General features: G+C 40.9%; 2 protein-coding genes across 15 annotated transcripts in view; both read left to right on the top strand.

Annotated features, from left to right (window-relative positions):
• Positions 1 to 12,240, top strand: part of ece1 (endothelin converting enzyme 1) — a 39,648-nt gene extending 27,408 nt beyond the window's left edge. Inside the window, exons 7-18 of the mRNA XM_054783452.1 lie at positions 1,020 to 1,208; positions 1,286 to 1,428; positions 1,541 to 1,655; positions 3,470 to 3,580; positions 3,663 to 3,761; positions 3,851 to 3,928; positions 4,002 to 4,105; positions 7,966 to 8,076; positions 8,530 to 8,597; positions 8,729 to 8,919; positions 9,397 to 9,492; positions 11,166 to 12,240. Coding sequence (XP_054639427.1) covers positions 1,020 to 1,208; positions 1,286 to 1,428; positions 1,541 to 1,655; positions 3,470 to 3,580; positions 3,663 to 3,761; positions 3,851 to 3,928; positions 4,002 to 4,105; positions 7,966 to 8,076; positions 8,530 to 8,597; positions 8,729 to 8,919; positions 9,397 to 9,492; positions 11,166 to 11,342 — 1,482 coding nt within the window. The 3' untranslated portion in view covers positions 11,343 to 12,240. The remainder of the gene's footprint in view (positions 1 to 1,019; positions 1,209 to 1,285; positions 1,429 to 1,540; positions 1,656 to 3,469; positions 3,581 to 3,662; positions 3,762 to 3,850; positions 3,929 to 4,001; positions 4,106 to 7,965; positions 8,077 to 8,529; positions 8,598 to 8,728; positions 8,920 to 9,396; positions 9,493 to 11,165) is intronic.
• A 431-nt stretch (positions 12,241 to 12,671) lies between these two features.
• LOC129185860 (eukaryotic translation initiation factor 4 gamma 3-like) overlaps positions 12,672 to 21,519 on the top strand; it is a 47,258-nt gene continuing 38,410 nt past the window's right edge. For 7 of the 14 annotated variants that reach the window (XM_054783423.1, XM_054783425.1, XM_054783427.1 and 4 more), the window contains exon 1: positions 12,675 to 13,318. In XM_054783423.1, the coding sequence (XP_054639398.1) occupies positions 13,155 to 13,318 (164 nt within the window). In that variant the 5' untranslated portion in view covers positions 12,675 to 13,154. Of the gene's footprint in view, positions 13,319 to 21,519 lie in introns of all 14 variants that reach the window. The other 7 variants (XM_054783420.1, XM_054783424.1, XM_054783421.1 and 4 more) reach the window with 3 other exon arrangements.

Raw genomic sequence — 21,519 nt, 5'->3', positions numbered from 1 at the left:
AGAATATATGACATTTTTTAACAAACTCTCTTTAGCGCAATATGAATTTATTATCACTAGTACAAACAACCAGCGGTTAGAGCAGCACTTCCCATGCGAGCAGTGGCGGAGCCAGAAATGTTTCATTGGGGTGGCCAAGGTGAGACCATTACTCACATAAGGGTGGCAACAAGTTGATACCGGAAATGTCTAGATGGCCAGTCGGGTGGCCGGAGAGTGACCAGGGGTGGCCACCACGTAGCTCTGCCACTGATTTTGGACCTTCTATTAGAGCAATTAATAGCTGAGGACATGTTTTCAATGCATAGTTTCTGGATTCTGCACCCCATCATGGCCGCAGGGCATAATACGGAAGTGGATGCCGATTGGTACTCCTGTTTTAACACGAGACTCCTTGGTTTACATGCCCACTCATACTACTACACAGAGCTTCCATTATGAACACATTTATGTGCTGAAACACGCTTCAGAATTCGGTGGTGTTGCGTTTTGTTCTTCTTGCGGGTGGCGGGAGTGGCGTAGCAACCAGCTTTTATGGCTGCACCTACCACGTTGGAGTGTAGCTAAGAGTTACAAACGTGATACGGCAACCGGATTGTCCCGATCTCGCGGTGGAAGCCGATATTATCCGATCTTCAAAATACAGCGGATCAGCAGTCGATCCAGGATCAGGACATCCCTAGATACGGCTCTTGTACTGGATCGCATTAGATTGCACAGATGTACCTTTGGCCATCACGTGTATGTATTGAAAATGTACTGTATTTATAAAGTCATAAAGTAAATAAACTATAATCAATACATTAAAGAAATAATGTGTTTCCAGTACATTTTGATGATAGATGACTCAGTGGAAAAAAATGCAAGACAAAGACATTCATTTCACTTTCAAGGTGGAAAATCCATTGGAGATTGTGTTTGCATAGTTTCGGATTACCTTGCTAATTGTTTTTTACCACGCACACACACGCACACACACACACACACACACACAGCTCATTGTTTTGCCCTCTTTGCAGTATCTCACGGCATACCTGAACTTCCTGGTGGAGTTAGGTGTCCTTCTTGGGGGCTCTGAGGAGACATCTCGGCTGCTTATGGGGCAAATTATGGACTTCGAAACGACTCTGGCCAACATCACAGTCCCCCAGGAGGAGCGGCGGGACGAGGAGCTCATCTACCACAAGATGGAGGCCAAAGACTTGAAGGTGAGCGTCTCCCGCAAAAAGAAAAGTGCAGCAGTTCTTCGTGTTGATTTTTTGGTGATTTGTGTGTTTGGCTGCAGACTCTGGCTCCTGCAGTAGACTGGATGCTCTATCTCAACCAAGTGTTTGCTCCGGTGCCGCTCACTGAGTTGGAGCCAGTGGTCGTCTACGCCAAAGAATACCTCCAGAAAGTGTCTGACCTTATCAAAAACACAAATAAAAGGTTTGATTCCATAGACACTATGAAATGCTCACTCCAATTTACCATATAATAATAAAAAATTAAAGGCAAGAAGGTGATGCATAAAAATCTATTGACGGTCATGTCTTTCCAGCCTTCTCAACAACTACATGATCATGAAGGTGGTGAGGAAGATGGTGTCCATCTTGGACCAGAGGTTTCAGGATGCAGAGCAGCGCTTCCTAGAGGTCATGTATGGGACTAAAAAGGTAATGACTCATTTATGAAGTGCGAACATACCATTAATACTCGAATTAACGCTGTGTGATCGCTGAATTTACAGTGTGAGCAAGGCAAGAGAAAAAAGTAATTGGAATATGTGCAAGTGACTCCCTCAGCTAGATCCTGTTGGAGCAAGCTGTAATAACAATAACAATAACTGTAATAACAAGATGTTTCAGTTTTATATGACAGTGCAGCTGAGCCTTGTGTTTCAGCTGGCTGTTCATTACAAACACTCTGTCTGACCATTGACCCCTGGCTGCTTGTCTTTATGTATGCTGTATATAGGAATGCAGCTTTTTTTGTTCATATCTTTCTTTACACTTGATTACGCACAAGTAATTGTATTATAGGCGTAATGGTGATTATGCATTAGGTGCACAGGGAACATCAGGTCAAGCAGTCTTGCCAATTTCCAATTTAATACAGACTAGTGATTCAACAGAGAAATAAGTGTATACTAAGACGGTCATATTATTGACATTTTTAATCAGATTAGACACAGTTTTCAAATTAATTAATCATGATGACTCACCATTTTCAATTATATCTGAAATACCCCCATTTTTACTGTATTTTAGTAAAAGAAAGATAACAGGACAGATAAGAGAGGATTACAGTGGTCCCTCGCTACATCGTGGTTTGAATATCTCTCCCTCACTCTTTTGTGGTTTTTCAAAAAATTATTAATTAATAAATGATCGCTGTTTTGTGGTAGACTATGGCCTATTAATCTGTGTGACATTGGTACTTTTTTGTCTGCTTATTTTGTCCTTCTTCCTCACTCAGTTTCAAACCCATTCTTATGTTTAGGATAAATTGGAGGCTAACTCGTTAGCTTGGTATCCAGTATTGCAATGTTTAAAGTGGCGGCCGTCTCTTGTGTCACTTCAGCGATGCCGTAGCCTGTGCACAAGTGGTGCGCAATGTGATGAAAACAAAGCTAGCAGTACTGTCGGACTGTACGTCTATGCATGGCAGATGCATTTTAGGCTGGCATGACTATATCAATCAAGTGACAAACATCATATTGTGGATTGATGATAGGCTGATGGCGATCTGTTTTTTTTAATGCCATGTGCAATCGACCCACATTATGTTGGAGATACTACAGCAACAAGGAACTTGTCCAATGCTAATGGTGATTTATTATGCCTTATTATTGCTTATGTCTAATATATGAAGTAATACAAGTATAAAGTTGACTATAGGAGTGTTATTTCATGTTTACAGGGCTCTAATAATGTTTAAAAAATGTTTTTAAATGGTTTTCTGTGCTCTAACTACAAAAATATTCCATTTACTATTAATATTGAATCCTACTTCATGGAAATTCACTTTTCGCGGTCGGGTCTGGAACCAGTTAACCGTGATAAACGAGTTAATGAGATAAATGATAAACGATGACTGTATATATATTTGTATGCATTAACAGCTCCAAATGAGCTGAAAGATTTTGTAGCGTGATAAGTCTCGTCGTAAAGCCTCTTATGTTCCCTGTTTGACAGTGACTAGTGTTTTCACCAACTTCGCATGTTGGCCTCAGATGAATGCACATTGTCTATCCCATGTTTATTTAGTCAAATCTTGTCAGAAGGAGCTCAATGGAACAGACAAAATGGACTGAACAAAAATACACTGACTGTTTTGACACGGTGTTTCAGCTCTGATATAGATCAGTAATTCAGAAAAGTCTAAACAACATCCACAAAACTGTTTCCAACAGTCTGGCTCTTTTCAAAAACCAGTAAGATTCCTGGTTCTTTACCGCATGTAACCTTGTATTGACTTGACGTTGCAGAGCTGCACTCCTCGTTGGAAGCTCTGCGTCAGCGACACAGACAGCGGCCTGGGCTTCGCTCTAGGCGCAATGTTCGTCAAAGACACCTTCGCAGAAGACAGCAAGGCCGTAGTGAGCACGTCACCATCAGCCTCTTGAATGAGATGACGTACTGTACTTCTTACCTCCCTCTCCTCTTTGTCTCAACTTGCAGGCCGAGGACATGGTAGGAGAAATCAAAAGGGCGTTTGAGGACAGCCTGAAGTATGTAAGCTGGATGGACGCTGACACAAAAAAGGCAGCAAAAGAGAAGGTAGCAGAGTGCTACACATTTGGAGAAACACATTGCTACCCCCTGGTGTGGAAATGCATCCACTACTAGGCCTCTTTCTTTTTGCACAGGCAGATGCTATTTACAACATGGTTGGCTATCCGGAGTTCATCATGAACACCACAAAGCTGGACAAAGTGTTCAATGATGTAGGTAACTGTGTCACATATAATGAATGAGCGTCACTTCATGGAAACTAAACAAGACTATATCTCCTTGTAGTTTGAGGTGGTGTCGGATCTTTACTTCCAAAACGTCATGCAGTACTACAACTTCTCAGCGAGGGTCACAGCGGACCAGCTGAGAAAAACTCCAAATAGAAACCAGTGAGTGTCATGGAGTCCACCACGCAACAGAATGTCATTTATCTGCGGTGTAACAGTAGCTTAACTGAGAAATTTAGGGTGCATTCACATTTTTCTGCATTTTTGGTCCAATTAAAATGGGGTAGAGTCTGTTTGCTCTGCTCGTATGATTAGTTTGGTCAAGTGTGAACGCAGTCCAGAACCAAAAGGACCAAAGGGGAGACCGAGACCCTGCCAGTGGATTCTAGTCCTGAGTGAGTCAAGTGTGAAATCGACTGCACCAACAGACCAAAACACCAGATGTGATGTCACCAATGCGAGCGTAACCAGGCGATGCATTGCAACACCCAACAGAAAAAGAAACGAACAGAAATTTAAAAAAAGATATCTTTTTTATCTTTTATATCTTTTTGCAATGTTTAGTCTGGACCAGTAATCAGACTACAAGTGTGAATGCACCCTAAATCGTAAATACCTGTTTTGTCATACAGGTTTAAGTTAACCACTGTAAATATTCAAATATAACAGCAATAAAAGAGGCTATGTTAACTTTGTGAGGAAAAGTGAGGATGCATAGAGTTCAGTTACCTCACATAACTTCTCAAGCTCTGGGTGAATTCAGAATTTTACCTCCTCAGAGATCCCTCAGCTTTACCATCAGTGGCAGTTTGCCTCCTTTTAGCCGCATCGTGCAGTGGACCCTTAGATGCCTTAGATGAAAATACATCTAAGTTATTCCAGGAGAAGTAGAAGTTATAAGAAGTGTGGCCCAGGGGCCATTTTTAGCCTGCAGCATGTTTTTTTTTGGCCCTTGGCATACACTCATACCTTGTTTATCGTGGTTAATTGGTTCCAGACCCTACTGTGATGAGTGAATTTTCAAGTAGGATTCCTTATTTATAAATGGAATATTTTTATAGTTAGAGCATAGAAAACCTATTTACGACCTTCTTAATATGTTTTTTAACATGATTAGAGCCCTCTAGACATGAAATAACACCCCTATAGTCACATTTACACGCGTATTAGCCAATATAGTAGACATAATAATAGAAAATAAGACAAAATATAGACTCACACATGCTAGCACTGGGAGAGTTCCTTCTTGTTTCTTTTTTTACTTTACGGGTCTTCTTCCGGTGGCTAACGTAATGTAGCTTATAGAGCCACACAGAGTCTGACGTTCTTTTAAAGCTTTATTGCCAATCTTAATGCCAATTCCAACGTAGAACACAGTTCAGCTCGTACACTTATCTCCTCCTCGCTTCCACTTTATCCACCAATAACATTAACAGCAAGGTGTGTTCACGAACATCAGAATTTAGAACAGCAACATTCCAACACCAATAGGTCGTTACTGTAACATTACTGACACCTAGTGACCAGCGAAGAATACTACATATCAACGTGTCTTTCAATGCATTGTCTGAATGTCTTACATTTGTATTTCAGTTACTTTAGTCATTTGTATACTTGAAAATGCTTAATTTATGCAAAATATATGTAATATTTGCTTAATGCGTCTGTGTAGGCTCTCAGTCGTACAGGAGTTGTCCATCGAGGAAAAGGCTTCTTGAGACGTCATCTGTACTTCTGTGTAGAAGGTGTCGGACGTTTCGCTCCTCATCCGAAGAGCTTCGTCAGCAAACTAATAAGTGCTGGTAGCTTAGGCCTTAAATACAGTAAGAGTGGGCGGAATTGGTGTGCCAACACCCTCCTCCTATTGGTTCGTTACACTAAGCCTGGGCGGAGCAGTGGTATAATCCTATCCTGTTATTCACACCTACGATAAAAGGGAAGTGTCGCTCCCTGAATTGGGTATGAACGACTCTGATACTGGCTTGTTAGCATCTATTGTTCTGGCTCGGCCCTGCCTTCACCTCATTTGCAAGACTAAGAGCTGTGGGTTTTGGTCTCAGTAACCTGCTGAACACAGGGTCCAAATTGAACCTCAAACCACCATTCCGATTCAATGATGGGTTCTGTTGTTTGACAAAAATAGCTTCCTTTACTCCTCTTTCAAACCATCTGTTTTCTTTGGCCAAAATCTTTACCTCGCTGTCCTGAAAAGAGTGATTGGTAGCTTTCAGGTGTAGATGTACTGCTGATTGAGGACCACTAGCATTGTCCCTGCGATGTTGATAAAGCCTTTTTTGGAGCATTTGCTTAGTTTCCCCAATGTAGTGCTCTTTGCATTCCTCATCTTTACAGTGGATGGAATAGACCACATTGCTCTGTTTCTGGTTTGGAGCCTTGTCTTTAGGATGCACTAATTTTTGTCTCAGGGTATTTACTGGTTTGAAATAGGTAGGAATTTTGTGTTGCCATAAGATCCTCTGGAGTTTTTCGGAGACCCCCGCTACATAAGGGACTACCACTCCTCTCCTTTTTGCTTCTGTGGGCTTTTGGGTTTCTTTCCCTACTCTCTTCTTTTGACATTTGTTAAAAGCCCACCGTGGGTACCCACAGGTTGAGAGCGCTCTCTGGACATGTTGTGTCTCCTTTTTCTTTCCCTCAGCACTAGTTGCCCACCTGTGGGTACCCACGGTGGGCTTTTAACAAATGTCAAAAGAAGAGAGTAGGGAAAGAAACCCAAAAGCCCACAGAAGCAAAAAGGAGAGGAGTGGTAGTCCCTTATGTAGCGGGGGTCTCCGAAAAACTCCAGAGGATCTTATGGCAACACAAAATTCCTACCTATTTCAAACCAGTAAATACCCTGAGACAAAAATTAGTGCATCCTAAAGACAAGGCTCCAAACCAGAAACAGAGCAATGTGGTCTATTCCATCCACTGTAAAGATGAGGAATGCAAAGAGCACTACATTGGGGAAACTAAGCAAATGCTCCAAAAAAGGCTTTATCAACATCGCAGGGACAATGCTAGTGGTCCTCAATCAGCAGTACATCTACACCTGAAAGCTACCAATCACTCTTTTCAGGACAGCGAGGTAAAGATTTTGGCCAAAGAAAACAGATGGTTTGAAAGAGGAGTAAAGGAAGCTATTTTTGTCAAACAACAGAACCCATCATTGAATCGGAATGGTGGTTTGAGGTTCAATTTGGACCCTGTGTTCAGCAGGTTACTGAGACCAAAACCCACAGCTCTTAGTCTTGCAAATGAGGTGAAGGCAGGGCCGAGCCAGAACAATAGATGCTAACAAGCCAGTATCAGAGTCGTTCATACCCAATTCAGGGAGCGACACTTCCCTTTTATCGTAGGTGTGAATAACAGGATAGGATTATACCACTGCTCCGCCCAGGCTTAGTGTAACGAACCAATAGGAGGAGGGTGTTGGCACACCAATTCCGCCCACTCTTACTGTATTTAAGGCCTAAGCTACCAGCACTTATTAGTTTGCTGACGAAGCTCTTCGGATGAGGAGCGAAACGTCCGACACCTTCTACACAGAAGTACAGATGACGTCTCAAGAAGCCTTTTCCTCAATATTTGCTTAAATTTGCTTTTTTTTTTTACTAATAATAGATTCGTATTCAACTACAAAACAGCATGATGTATCATAAACATGATAGAATGAAGTTGTGAAATTCAAACCACGATGTGGCAAGGCACGACTATATTCTAAAAATATGAATTAATTAATGTACAGTATTATATTATTAGATATTACACTATTTTACTTTGTCACCAATAACATAAAGCTAAGATGTGGATGTTTTTTCACATAGCTTAGCATATATTGACCTACATTGGTTTTTCCAACTTTAATGTACAAAATGTATCAAGCTTTAATTAGTTTAGTATTAGCCTATTAGCCCCAATTTCTGGCTAATTTGTATGCTCGTCTGCAGCCAACCCTGTAGAATCCATCTATGTGACCTCAATAGTCCCTCTCACTAAAAGGCCTCCACTTCATTTTGCAGGTGGAGCATGACCCCCCCAACAGTGAATGCATATTACAACCCCACCAAGAATGAGATGGTGCTACCGGCGGGAATTCTTCAAATTCCGTTCTACAGCCGATCCTGGCCTAAGTAAGTCTGGTGCACTCGTTTTAGGTTGGTTGACTGGCATTGGGTGAGGGTTTTGGTGTTGGTGACAGGGCTTATGTGGCCATTTTAGCCGGCCTCATTACCCGGCAACCTCCTTTGTGACAGCAGGAGTAGAGGAAGTCGCCACTCCAATAAATAGTAAGGCATCCCTCCCTTTGTAAAGCCACAAAAACCCCATTGTTGCACTTTTAGTTGCACTTTTAGAGCTCTAATAAAAAATAAAACAGATATACACTTGTATTTGGAGACTTTGCACTGTTTTAAATTGCATTGCACTGTTTTATATTGCATTACATGTTTGAATGAAGTTACTGTATCTTTCCCACAGAGCACCCACATGAATGATGGCAGTATACTTCCCAGAGGATGTGTGTTTGTTTAGGAATAACACAAAATGTTGGTGAATGGATGCTAACTAAAATCCATTTGTTGCAGAGCTCTGAACTTTGGTGGCATTGGGGTCGTCATGGGGCATGAACTGACCCATGCTTTTGATGACCAAGGTGGGAAATCACTTTTCTTCATCAACAATTCCCAGTTCAGCATAAAAAAATATCATCTAGTTAAAAAATGCATAAAAAATGCAGTACATTGGATGGCAATGTCCTGTAATGGTTCCTAATTCCATGTCAAGGGAGGGAATATGACAAGGATGGCAACCTGCGCTCCTGGTGGAAGAACTCGTCTGTGGAGGCCTTCAAGAAGCAGACTCAATGCATGGTGGAGCAGTACGGCAATTACAGCATCAACCAGGAGCCTCTGAATGGAAAACACACACTGGGAGAGAACATCGCCGACAATGGTGGCCTCAAGTCTGCCTACAAGGTAAACATACAACAGGTTAAACAAAAAAAAAATAGTACACAATGTACTACAGTACACTTGTGTATTAATGTAATTTACTCATCACTGTAAATGATATTAATGGCGCACCATATGGGTTGTGTTCCAAATGCTTTGTAATATAGATGTCCTCAAAGATTTCTTAGGTGTAGACAAATAATCAATGGCTCGTGGACAATTATTTGCTTTGCCCCTGTTTGGTGGCCAGGACAGGTGCTTGTCAGTCCCATATACGTGTGTACCAAATTTCATGGTGATTCAGCTAAACACCCAAAAGTTACATTGGGTGTTTTGTCGAGCCCATTGAGATGTGGGAGAAATTTCAAGTCAATCAGACTTACAGGGGGTCAAACGTTTACGATTCGACGCAGATGCCTTTTGGTGGGACACTGAACAATATGCAGCATAAATGTGAAACGTGTGTATGTGTGTGTAATCTGATGTCTTGGTCCCTCCAAGGCTTATGTGAACTGGATTGAGAAGAATGGGGAGGAGGCCACGCTGCCTGCCTTGGGAATGACCAACCACCAGCTGTTTTTTGTGGGATTTGCACAGGTTTGTGTAAATCATTGGGTTTGTATGTTGTGTTTTTGTCTGGTTTCAACTGTCACCATCATTGTGGACCATTATGAATTGTACAGTCAATGTACAAATGTACAGTCAAACTGGTGACATATAGGTAGTTATGCATCATTTATAATATATATTCCGATATCGCAGTGAGTTCCATGTCCAGTTCAATAGTTATTATTGCACTTTTCCTCTGTGCCATCATTGGTACCCTTCTGTGGTGGCATCGTAAAAAACCTAGATGTTTTATTTGGCATATTTTTTCCCGACTGTTTTAGTTGAACTCCAAATTGTACCACTTTTGAGGTGAGGATTGACTTCGAGGAAAACTGCACTTTTTTTTTTTTATTTTGTCCATCATCCACAATCCCTATGTGATACATGAACACACGTCTTTCTCTTTTCTGTGCATTGTAAATATTGAAAAACTTCTAGCATGAGGCAACTGATAATGCATGTACTGGGGATTCACCTATAAAGCCTTCTATTAAAAAAAAATAAAACTTCAAAAACCTGCAACAACGTTGTATTGTTTTATAAAGATGCTGTGGCCATGTATTAAAAGGCACATTTATGATAAATGCCATATTTTGATCATTTTAAGCTTTTTTCCTGGGTGCATTGATTTCACAGCGATCATAGCAACAAACTACTTCCTTTAACATCAGCATAGAGACTGCGTTTGCTACCACTAATCATGGCAGAATTTGTGAGGGCTAACAACCACGACTACTTTTTACCTTTAATCCCCCCGGGCAGAGAGTAGAGCTCCAGAGAGAGATCCAGCTGTAGTAAGCTGTACTAGTGCTAAACGTTTTATTGACAAAATAAGACCATAACAAAACAGTCACTTAAAATGGCCGCTGTCACTGGGACTGATGGGATGGCTATATCTTTCAGCAAAAGACTTGTGGTCCTCGCTGCGCTGGTAAATTCAGCATAGCCATCAGGTAAAAAATGGTGAGTGCAAACAAGCATCTAGCTGAGTGTTCCGAGCAATGTTGTCAGGTCCTAGTTGAGAGCCAGTATCCACTGCTTCAGTCTGTCCAGATGTTTAGTGGGTTGCGTGTGGAATCTCAAAAGTTTATACGTTTTTGGCTTATTGCCACAGCCTTTTACTATATACATGTGAGGCATGGTTTATAACCTAGCATTAACTTTTCCAAACTCAAATGTGATGCAGCAGAAGCTCCAGTAGCTAACGTTACCTCTGATTAGTGGCCTGAGACGCTGTAAATGAGGCGCTGGTGTCACGACACCAGAAAAGTAGTTCTTCGGTGTTAGCGCCTACAATAACAATGACACTGTAGCTTTGTTAATATGCAGATCATGTTATGTAAATGGAACATCGTTGGCGTTTTTGGAGGTTTTTTTAGAGGGTGAAATAGGTGAATCCCATTGCGTGCATTGTTAGCTGCCTCCTTCTAGCTGTTTTGCTCTCTTTAGAATGTACAGAAAAAGAAAAGGGCAAATGTCTTATCTAATGTTGACTATAATTAAACTGAATGGGTTTCTTGTTTTGGTTTCAGACTTAAACATACAATTGCAATTGTTAGAATAGGTCTAAATCATGTGTAGTCCCATTGCTTTGCAGGGACTACATCCAAATTTGACTTTTGAGAAATAAATCATCTTCACCTTCTTCCTTCTTCTTGCAGGTATGGTGCTCTGTTAGGACACCCGAGAGCTCACACGAGGGCGTCATCACTGACCCGCACAGTCCATCCAGATTCAGAGTCATTGGGACCATCTCTAATTCACACGAATTCTCAAAGCACTTTGGCTGCAAAGCAAACGCGCCCATGAACCCCAAGCACAAGTGTGAGCTTTGGTAGTGCCTCCAAAACGAGACAAATAGGGGAAGCTGACTTTGGAGGGGTACGCCAAGAACCACTAACAAGCCTGCCTTACCACTCAACTCTTTAGCAGCCTTCTTGTCAGGACTCAACATGCCTGCTGTGCCTTTGTTTGGATGATGATTGTATCTCTAGCTTCACTTAAAGGACTGCTGAGGTTGAATGTTTCCTATAAATGTTTTTTTGAACACTGGAAATAGACCTTTAAGAATGAGGGAAACTCTCGCGTTTTCTAAACTGCCTGCATTAGGTCACGTAAAGTAACTTACCACACTGACGTTTATTTTTTTTCTTCTGTCTGTCACCCTCTGGTTTCCCAAACTTTTTTTCAGGACACATACCACATTTAAATTAAAGACAACAAAAGACATGCATTTATGACAAGAAATGGTGTGCTTAAAATGTACTTGCGATTGGCCCACATCCCACTTTGTTCTGCTTAATTTTACTTGTACTCTTGTTTTATTTATGTCACATTTTATATGTAACACTGAACAAGGGACCAGTGTGTTTTTTAGCTTGCTGAAATATAAAGAGCATTTAAAAGCCATATATAACCAGAATGTATAGAATGTTGAATTCTATTGCAAGTATTGTGAGGGGAAAGATGCACTGTTTTTGTATTTGTGTACACCATGGTCTAGCAGTTCTATTTTTATTGGGAGAACATTGCTGCCCTAAATATTTAATGACAAAGCCACTTTTTGACTGGTTGAAAACGTACAGAAAGAATGTAATAAGCATTTTTTTTTTAAAGCTGCTGAAATTGTTTTGAATTGAATTGAACAGTCACAACCAAAATAGACCAAGATGATGTGTATCACTTGTATGTTTGTGTGTAAAATTATTTTGTATAATAAAACAACCATAAAACGCATTTTAATTCATGTTTGTTTTTATATTTTATGTACTCTTAGTGCAGGATTGCAGGTCATTTGAATAACACAAGGATGCAAAAACTGACAGAGGACAGTAGATGGCGCTGCTGTGGTGCTGTTGCAGAATAAGGATTCTTGTTGAATAGTTTCACTGGAAAACATAACTCCAGAATAACATCTGTATACTTGAATACAAACATATAAGGGAGTGTGTTTCATTGTGATTATTTTTGCTTATGGCGTGTATTTTTGCTTATGGCGTGTTTATATTGTTTGATGAACTAATCATGTAGGTTTTTTGTTACCAGATGATGAAATTCAACAATATTTCAGGTTTGGAGATGTGTCATTGTACAGAAATAGATCATATTTGCAATGTGGAAACCGGCACAGGCCATCGCTCGGTTGATTAACCGAGCGAATCCGTAATTGGCCGAGAATTGCCGAATCATCTGTCCTACCCGGACTGCTGGAAGCTGCGCCATGTTGGCCAAGTCTCTGATGAATGTGAGGAGAAAAATGATAGAAAAGACTCCTGACGAGAAGAAGAGGTAGATCTCCGCGGGAGGTTGAAGACCGTGGCTGTTACTATTTTTCGTTTTTTTCTCTTTTGGGGAAAGGAGCGAGCCCGGCCGGGATCCGCAGAGAGGCTCCGGACGGGCGAGGGAGGCTAAAAACCTCCCACCGTCCCCATGAACAGTACCGCTGATCCAAGCAGCGACTTTCCATGAAAAAAGGAAAGATTGGTGTTGCTATTTGAGCGTCGTTATCCACCTTGGTTGAGGGATTTGGGGCCTGCCTCCTTCAACAATCGACTAGGCTTGCTCCAATGTGGGCAAGCTAGGCGACGCTTGCTTTTCTATTTATTGTTATTAGGCTATTGTTTTTATGTGTTGATGGTTGTTTTTTTACGATGAGTTTGCCACCCAAAGTAGTCCCGAAACCCGCCGCTGTCGCTGCTAGCGGACCTGGAAGCGGCCCCTCTCCGTCGAGCCAACTGCGGGCTACCCTGACCTCCGTGTCTCTGCCGCCGGGAGCCCCGGCAGCCCCACAGCCCGGCGCTGTACCGCCGACTCAGTATCCTTTTGCTGCACGGTAACATGAACTGCTTTATTAACATGTTTGTTGACAGCATCAGACATGATTATTATTATATTTGATTGTGGCGGCCGGATGCTGATGGTGTTGCTCGGATGGGGAGGGGGTGCAAATAGCTAGCTTGCTAAGTATGCTAACGCTAGCGTCACAAGCCGGTCTCTGAATGTTTTTGGGAGCGTTCGCCTGAAAAAGCCAGGTCCTGCCACACTGGTAGTCGCATAAAAGTCTGCGTGGGGTTCCCGATAATGTGTGGACGTATGTCAAAGGAGCTGACATTGTTGGTTAAAGTGGGCTTTCGTTATTTCTGACACCGGCTACCGGCGCCGGCTTTGTTCGCTGTTAATGGCTGGTAGCTAGCAAGGTGCATTAGCCGCGTAAATGTGCGCGTTTAACTTCGCAGGGAGGCTAACTGCATCTTTCCGGGTGCTTAATATTTTTTGAACCAAATAAGGCCCAGCTTTTGGGGGGCTTGCACCCCCTTCCCATTGAACACTATCCAGTTGAACGCACCTCGACAGGCCTGTTAGCTGTCAGGCCGGTAAACCCTGAAGTAAGAACTCGCAATTACAAGCATACTTTATAACACGTCGTACGGTCTGACATGGCAATGCAATCGTTTTTTTTCTTTGTAGCTTAATTGCCTTTTAGTGCCACACTGCCGTGACCGTGTCTTGTCAACCATTAACACGCAGCATTATGCTATGCCAAGTGTCTTAACACGTTGGCATGTTTACCTGTGAAGGTGTTTACTCCGAGACAGACTAACCTACATTTGGTCACCGACTTCACTTATGTCATCTCCTCTTATAGTTACACCAAGGTGGCACGAAGAGAGAGGGAAAGAAGTCATGATGTTGACATTCTGTCAGTCAGGGGAAGTTAGACTTTAAGGGATCTGGATCGGGCTGGCCTCTTTTTCACAAAAAAGAGAGACTTGAGATAAAGCAAACTACTGCATCGGAGTTCACTTGCCAGAACATTCACAATCAAACCAAAAATATGTGCTGTCTAAGTGAATGCACCAGAATCGCATTTGATGTGTGAACAGAGCTTGGGAAACTTGAGATGCACAACTTGATTCTTTACTATTGGGCAGTGACGTGCATATTACTGCGGGGTTTTTGCATGCCACTATGTATGAGGGTGCTTTAGTTTTTCGTATATGAAACTTTAACAAAAAAACAACAAGTACTTCCTGTTTTTCCCGAGTTGTTGTGGTATAAACTTACCCTTCCATATATTACCATTTTTCAGCTTTAAGTCACAGAGGTGTATTGGAAATGTGCGTGAAAATGTAGCCTTAAAAAACAATTGTTTTTAAAAGAGCTTTTAGTAGCCCTACTGGGAACAGTCTGTTTTTTGTGTCTGCAGCTTTAATGCTAAGGAGTTGTTTGTCCACGCCTGTGTCCTACAGAGTGTGGCTCCAAGAAGCGCTATTGTACATTTTGTCCACTTTTTTACATATAAAGTCTTCCCTCGCTACATCACAGTTCGAAGATCGCTCCCTAGCTCTATTACGGTTTTTAAAAAATCAAATAAATACGCTGTGTGGTGGTTAACTTTGGCCTATTATTAGTCCAAAATATTGAAAGACAAGTCATATGTACTTCATATGTTTTATTCTGTTCACTAGGTTCTCCAATTCCAGAGTGGTACGTTTTTGGCTTCTTTGTCATTCTTTCCCACTCGGTTTCAAACCTATTCTTAAGTTTAGAATAAATAAATTAGAGGCAAACTAGTTAGCTCGGTGGCTTGCTATTTTTTTAAGCGGCGGCTGTCTCTTGCGTCACTTCAGCGATACCGTAGCCTACGCATATGCGGTGCATAATGTAATGTAAACAAAGCTAGCAGTATTGTCAGAGTGTACTGAATGTTAGACTGGCTGTCCTGTATATCAATCAAGTGGCAAATGTCATAGTGAGGATGGATAATAGGCTGATGTTGATCCTTATTTGTTATTGTTATTATATCCTTCGTGTTATTTAATGTCTACAGGGCAAAAAAAAATGTTTTTAATGACATTAAATATTTTAGAAGGTCTTAAAGAGGTTTTCTATGCTCAAGCTATGAAAGTATTCCATTTATTAATAATTAATTCTTTGCGGAAATTGACCTATTGAGGTCAGGGCTAGACCCACTTAACATGATAAGTGGATTTGCGTGAAGATAGAGCATAGTAAACCTGTTTACGAACTTCTCTATAAGGGTTTAACATTATTAGAGCCCTCTGGACCTGAAATAACACCCATATAGTCACCATTGCTCTAATATTACCGAATATTGTAGGTCCAAATCAGAGAAAATAAGCAATTTAAGACATAAATACAAGTTGTGTGTTGCAACAAATGTGTTCCGTGCGCGTGGACAGGAAGTGATGTCGGGGGTTTAGAGTTGAGTTTTAGCTGGAATACGACCGCAACAGTAGCTCATTATTATTATTATTATTATTATTATTATTATTATTATTATGGTTATGTTATTATTATTATTATTGTTATTATTATTGTGCCTGTTGTAAGATAATAACTTACAGCTCCTGTGTCTGTACTGACTGACGGATAGTTGGTGGATGTCCAGGCTGAATTTTAAGATGTGTAGCAAAGCCTGCTTTTTTTCCAAAACTGTCCTCTGAAGTGATGGGCGTAGACATGAGGCAGGCTGCTAGTGCACACATGACTCAGTTGAATTTGTTTAACCTACTTTGGACTGCACGGTTGTAAATGTTTATCATTGGAGTATAGCACTTAAGACATTTATTACATGTCTTATGTAAGTGCTGTTACTATAAATGAATCGTTTTGTTGAAATTTTGCACTGCACTGCTTTACCTTTTGTCTTATCTACTGAGATGAGTTGTTTATATACCTTTTGTCATTGGACTTGTGAGTGTCTTATGACTGCTGATGGTGTGATACACCAGTGTCCTCCATCTGATTTGTTTGAAATACGTCATATTTACATGAACATGTTTCTCGTCAGGTTACACCTTAACCCCTTTCTTTTTGTAACACATTTTAGCTTTTGGTATGACCCAAAGCCTAACTTAATGATTCAGGTGTCAATATCCACAATTCAGGATCCACATTAGGTTTTGTACCTGGACTAAACCTGGACAAATTTGTGCGTGCGTGTGTGCACACGATGACATTGAGCTGGCTGTTGCTGCAAAAATGTAACCTTGAGCTTGGACTTGTGGATTGCTATACTGTGTTTGTTTATTTTTGTTATGCAAGGTTGTTATCAATAATAACCAACAGACATCCAGGATTGGTGCTCGTGCGTGAGTACTGATCACAGGCCCAGGCCTACCTCTTCCAACTGTCCTGGGTTCAGGGAAGTGCACTGCACTTAAACATGTGGTTTTGAAGCAATGGATTTTCATGACCCACTCATAGCCGCCCCCATGTACATGGCCACCTTTTCACAGAGGACAGCTTTATGGAAAAAAAGGGAAAAAAGCAGGCTTTGCTACATATCTTAAAATGATGCCTGGAGTTCTGTGACGTGACGTAGGAGCTGTAAGTGCGATTTAGTTTTTCTTGAGTGAATAAGCTAACCTAGTATGATGTTGCTGTTAAAATGTGTAATGTTAGCACTGTAGCTCACATAACTATGCTAGTGTTGCTAACATCTGTGTCCTCCTGTTCCACTCCTTAATGTTACGTTGTTGTATGTGATATATGGCTTCCATTACACTGAACAACTGAAAAGTCATAGAGTATATGTAAAAAGTGGATAAATTGCACAATAACGCTTCTTGCAGCCACACATTCTGTCGGAGACTGGCGTGGACAAACTCATTAGCATTAAAGCTACCGATACACAAAACGTCAAGTTCCCAGTAGGGCGTACTTAAAGAATTTTGAAGCTGTCTAAATTCCAGCATCAAGGCCAGATTTTACTTATTTAAAGTAGTATTTTATATCAAAAGACTAGTAGATTATGGGACCTTTTAACCGTCTGTGCATTGGGTGAATGTTTAGTAGTAATTAGCAAAAATTGAATGTTTTTAGTATGGTGAAGTAGTTTAGCTTTGTGTTGGAATCGACTAACTAGTAACAATTTCTCCATGCAACACTACATTAAATGTTCATGTCTGAGCATCTTAAATGTCGCCCCTCTTAACTGACCTCTTGCTCCTTAAAGGTCAGGAATGTGAAAGTGTGTCACGCTGTGTCAATTCCCACTTGCAGCATGTTGACTCTTGTGGAGTGACACGACACTGCGGTGCCTGACTGACTGTGTGTGTGCGTACATGTGTGTGTGTGTGGTTTGTTACTGTTCCTGGTTGCCAGAGGAACACCCAGCGCATGCGTCTGCTGCCGTGCTAGCCAGACAATGGTGGCGCTGCTTAGCATTCAGTACAAGAGGCCAAGGTGGCGCTTCCCACCATCTACCAACAAAGGCCCAGGTCAGCCAACCTTGCCAAAGCCCCCTCCCTTCTCCTTATTTAATTCTAACTCACCTCAGTCTGCTGCAGGCCCAGCTGAGAAACCGTGGCCTTTTTCCTCAGGCCACCTAGAACTTAGAATCTTAGAATAATAATTATTTTACTTGAGTAGCATGACTTCTATTGACAGTGGAACCTTGGTTAGCGTCATTAAGCCGTTCCAGAAGGTGAAACTCAAACCGAAACGTCCTTTAACTAAATAAATTTTTTCCTATAAGAAACAATGTAAAACCAATTAATCGGTTCCAGAAAGCCAAATATGTTAACACAAAATGTTTTCCTAGTTTTACAGTTATAGCTTTACATGCAGAAAACGATTCAAAATACATACAGTATAAATGATGAATGAAAGGGATAAATGAACATTTAAGGTTATGTTTATCTTCACTGAAGACGTAATTGTTGACAAATACAACCATCTGGCAGCGAAAACACGAACACCACCTTTGTATTTTGCTATGAGTTATTTCTAGACTTCAGTAGTTTTTCAACTCAAATCTCTGCTTTTCTTTTGATCATGGCTGCAAAATAATCCACAGAAAGAAGGCACTCCAAGCGCTTTGACACTGCTAGCACATTTACCTACTGATGACGCAGCATCAGGAACAACTGGGGGTTTAGTATCTTGCCCAATGACACTTCGACACGATCACGGAAGGACTGAGGATCAAACCCGCAACCTTCAGGTTGAGCGACGACCACTCTGCCACCTGAACCATTCCGCCCCCGCCGTTACAGAGTCAACTGCTAATGACAGTATAGACGGGTGACAGAGCTGACTTTCGGTTGAAGAACCTGTTGGAAACTTGTCCTCTGACCATTTTTTGTGGCGTTATATGCACGAATGCCAAAAATGGTCCTTTAAAAAAAAATTCCCCAAAATGTAATCAGTTCTTCCATATCCCGTTTCCGACAATTCCTGAAAATTTCAACCAAAATTAATTGAGATCCTTTCAAGTTTTGAACACAAACAGATAAGTGCTGGCAAAAACATAACCTCCTTGGCAGAGGTAATAACATGACAACACGCGCATCATATTGTACACTAACCGTAAAATGTAGCCAAATCGAGGTAAATCCAATTAATACGTTAACATGTTTTATGGTTTTACAGCAGGGGTCACCAACGTTTTTCAACGAGAGCTACTTTTAGAAAATGAAAATGGCCACGAGCTACTCATTTTTGTAGAAATGATTTATACCTTATTTCAACCCAAACAGATCAAATATGCTTGTTTTACCAAAAGATTCACAAAATGCTGGTATCCACAACTCACATTTTATGTTTCAGAATACTTTTCTTTCTGGTGTTCTCACATTATTAACAGAAAACCTGAATGAAAAGCAGGCCTGCGGGCACCTCATGTGGTCGTTGGTGACCCCTGTTTTACAGTAATTTTACATGCAGAAAACAATTTTTAAATGTATATAAATGATGGGTGAAAGAGATGATAAACATTTTATGTTTACCTTTACTTTCATTAAGACGTGTTGTTGGCAAAGACATGATGTGGCAGAGAGATCAACATGGACACCACCTTTGTGTTTTGCCATGAGTTATTTCTTGAATTTTTTGGTGTCTTACCTAATGTCTCTTTCCTTTGATCACGGCTGCAAAATAACCCAAAATGGAGTCAAAGAAATTTCCAAGGGCCAGCATTTTCATAAAGGTAAGAAACACTTTTGAAGTCAAGAAAAAACAAATAGTAAAACGCAAAGGTGGTGTTTGTGATGATCTCGCTGCCACATCGTCTTTGCCTCATGCCTTCAATGAAGGTAAAAGTAACCTTCACTGTTCATTTATGCTTTTCGTTCATCATTTATATGAATTTAGAAATTTTATGCATGTGAACCTGTAATTGTAAAACTATGAAAACGTGTTTTGTGTTAGTTAATGAACTACAGAGTCAACCACCACAGGGATGTACTTTGTCCTCCATCAGCCCTTGTTTTCCCAAATTTAAAGGAGCTCTAACATACCACAATTAGACAGTATACTGTATGTCTGGTCAGTTTACACTGCAGTGTAATTGTTTTCACATGACTAAATGTGAAAATGACTGTAAAAAACGCAGACCAATGGCCAATGATTTATGGCCAACTAGTTGCTTAATCGCTGCACCTGCAAAGTCGTTTTGCTTGATGTTTTTCAACCAATGTTGGTTAAACTTTACACACATCTGTAGGCCTGTCTCGATAACAAATTTTGCTGGACAATAATTTTCATTAATGTAATGATAGGATATGGTATAATAATGTGAATGCACCATATCAAAAGCAATAAACTTTAATTTCTCGAGTATTTGACAACAGGGCTCACTCCGTTCATGCCGTTGTTCTATGGAACAAACACGGCAAAGTGAAGCCTCTTCCTGCTTAATTGGAGGCGAGAGACAAGAACAAGAGACACACAATCACATGGAAATGTAATGAGGCCGTCAAAATAATCAAGTTAATTTTCATTTATTGTGTGCACTTGTTGTGCCCTGGTGCCCACAAGACTTTCTTTTTTTTTTCTGAACGAGAAATCTTGTCATGTTCTAATCTCACGAGATCTTGTGGCACGAGATCTTGTGACACCCCTAGTATCCAGAGATATCATTTGGATACTAGGGATGTTTTTTTCTTTTTTTTCCCCTGCTTGTACTACCATGACACAGATCCGAAATACACCCCACATGAGAGGGAAGAAAATATCGCAATTGTGTCACCTCTAGTCACCTGTGTCACCTAGTGTAAATCCAGCAAAAGTAACAGTTATCAGTGATAATGTTCATCATGCAAGCAAGTCAGAAGTGCTGTCACGTTCAGGTATGAGGCCAAGTGATGTATGTACAAGCTGCACTTATGTACTTAAAGGCAGGTGTGTTTGTGAAAATGTTCTTGCGTGTACTCACTCAGGGGAAGTTATAAATAAACTGCTGAGCTGTTATGCGCCAGAATGCAGGACAGTTCTTTCCAGAGAGGGGTGACTTCCTGCGCACTCATCCAACAGAAACTGCACTGAGCTCAATCCAAAAAAGTCACACTCATCATTGTTGACTTGGCTGTCGCCTTGTTCACACATTCCTAAAGTCTTCATTTTATGATAATTATGCCATGTGTTACAAAACAAAAACAAGACCTGGTGGAGTATGTGTTCATTGTTAATGTTCTGGCTCATAGTCATGTTGGCAATGTTACTTTTACAAATAAGCGGTTTAACATTTTCCTGGCTGCTGTTTTCAACCTTTTAACTCTTGATTTCCTATCTGGAAATCTGAAGCAGATGATGATGTGCCTTTTGTCGACGTTATCCAGTCTGGCCGATGTACTGTCTAGTAGTTGTTTTTTTCCTTTGGTGATGCCATTCTGCTGGAAACATGCCAAATCAGAACAGTATGTTCTATGTTATGTGTCTCATACAGACGTGCACAAAAAAGTGGGACTATATTTGGTGACTTGACTTTGGTGATGCCTCAGGTGCTACGGACTGAGACGCTGTCCTTAAGGATGTGAAATTTTGGACACTGGTCCATTGTAACTACAGTGTGCATTGTAATCACTTCTGGTGATCTTTCGGTGGCACTCGCTAAAGCTTTTTTTCAGTCTTTGATTTCTATAGTTTTTAGCGATCCACAAATCATCATAAATGACGTTAATTTCATTATCAGTAAATGGGGAGCTTATTTGGTAGAGATAATAGTTTACCTTAGATACTATTTTTGAACCTCACTCTCAACAGAAAGGC

This window comes from Dunckerocampus dactyliophorus, chromosome 8 (assembly GCF_027744805.1).
Source record: "Dunckerocampus dactyliophorus isolate RoL2022-P2 chromosome 8, RoL_Ddac_1.1, whole genome shotgun sequence".
Classification (NCBI taxonomy): Eukaryota; Metazoa; Chordata; class Actinopteri; order Syngnathiformes; family Syngnathidae; genus Dunckerocampus; species Dunckerocampus dactyliophorus.
The sequence above is the reverse complement of the archived record's forward strand: the minus strand, read 5'-3'. Positions and strand labels throughout refer to the sequence as shown.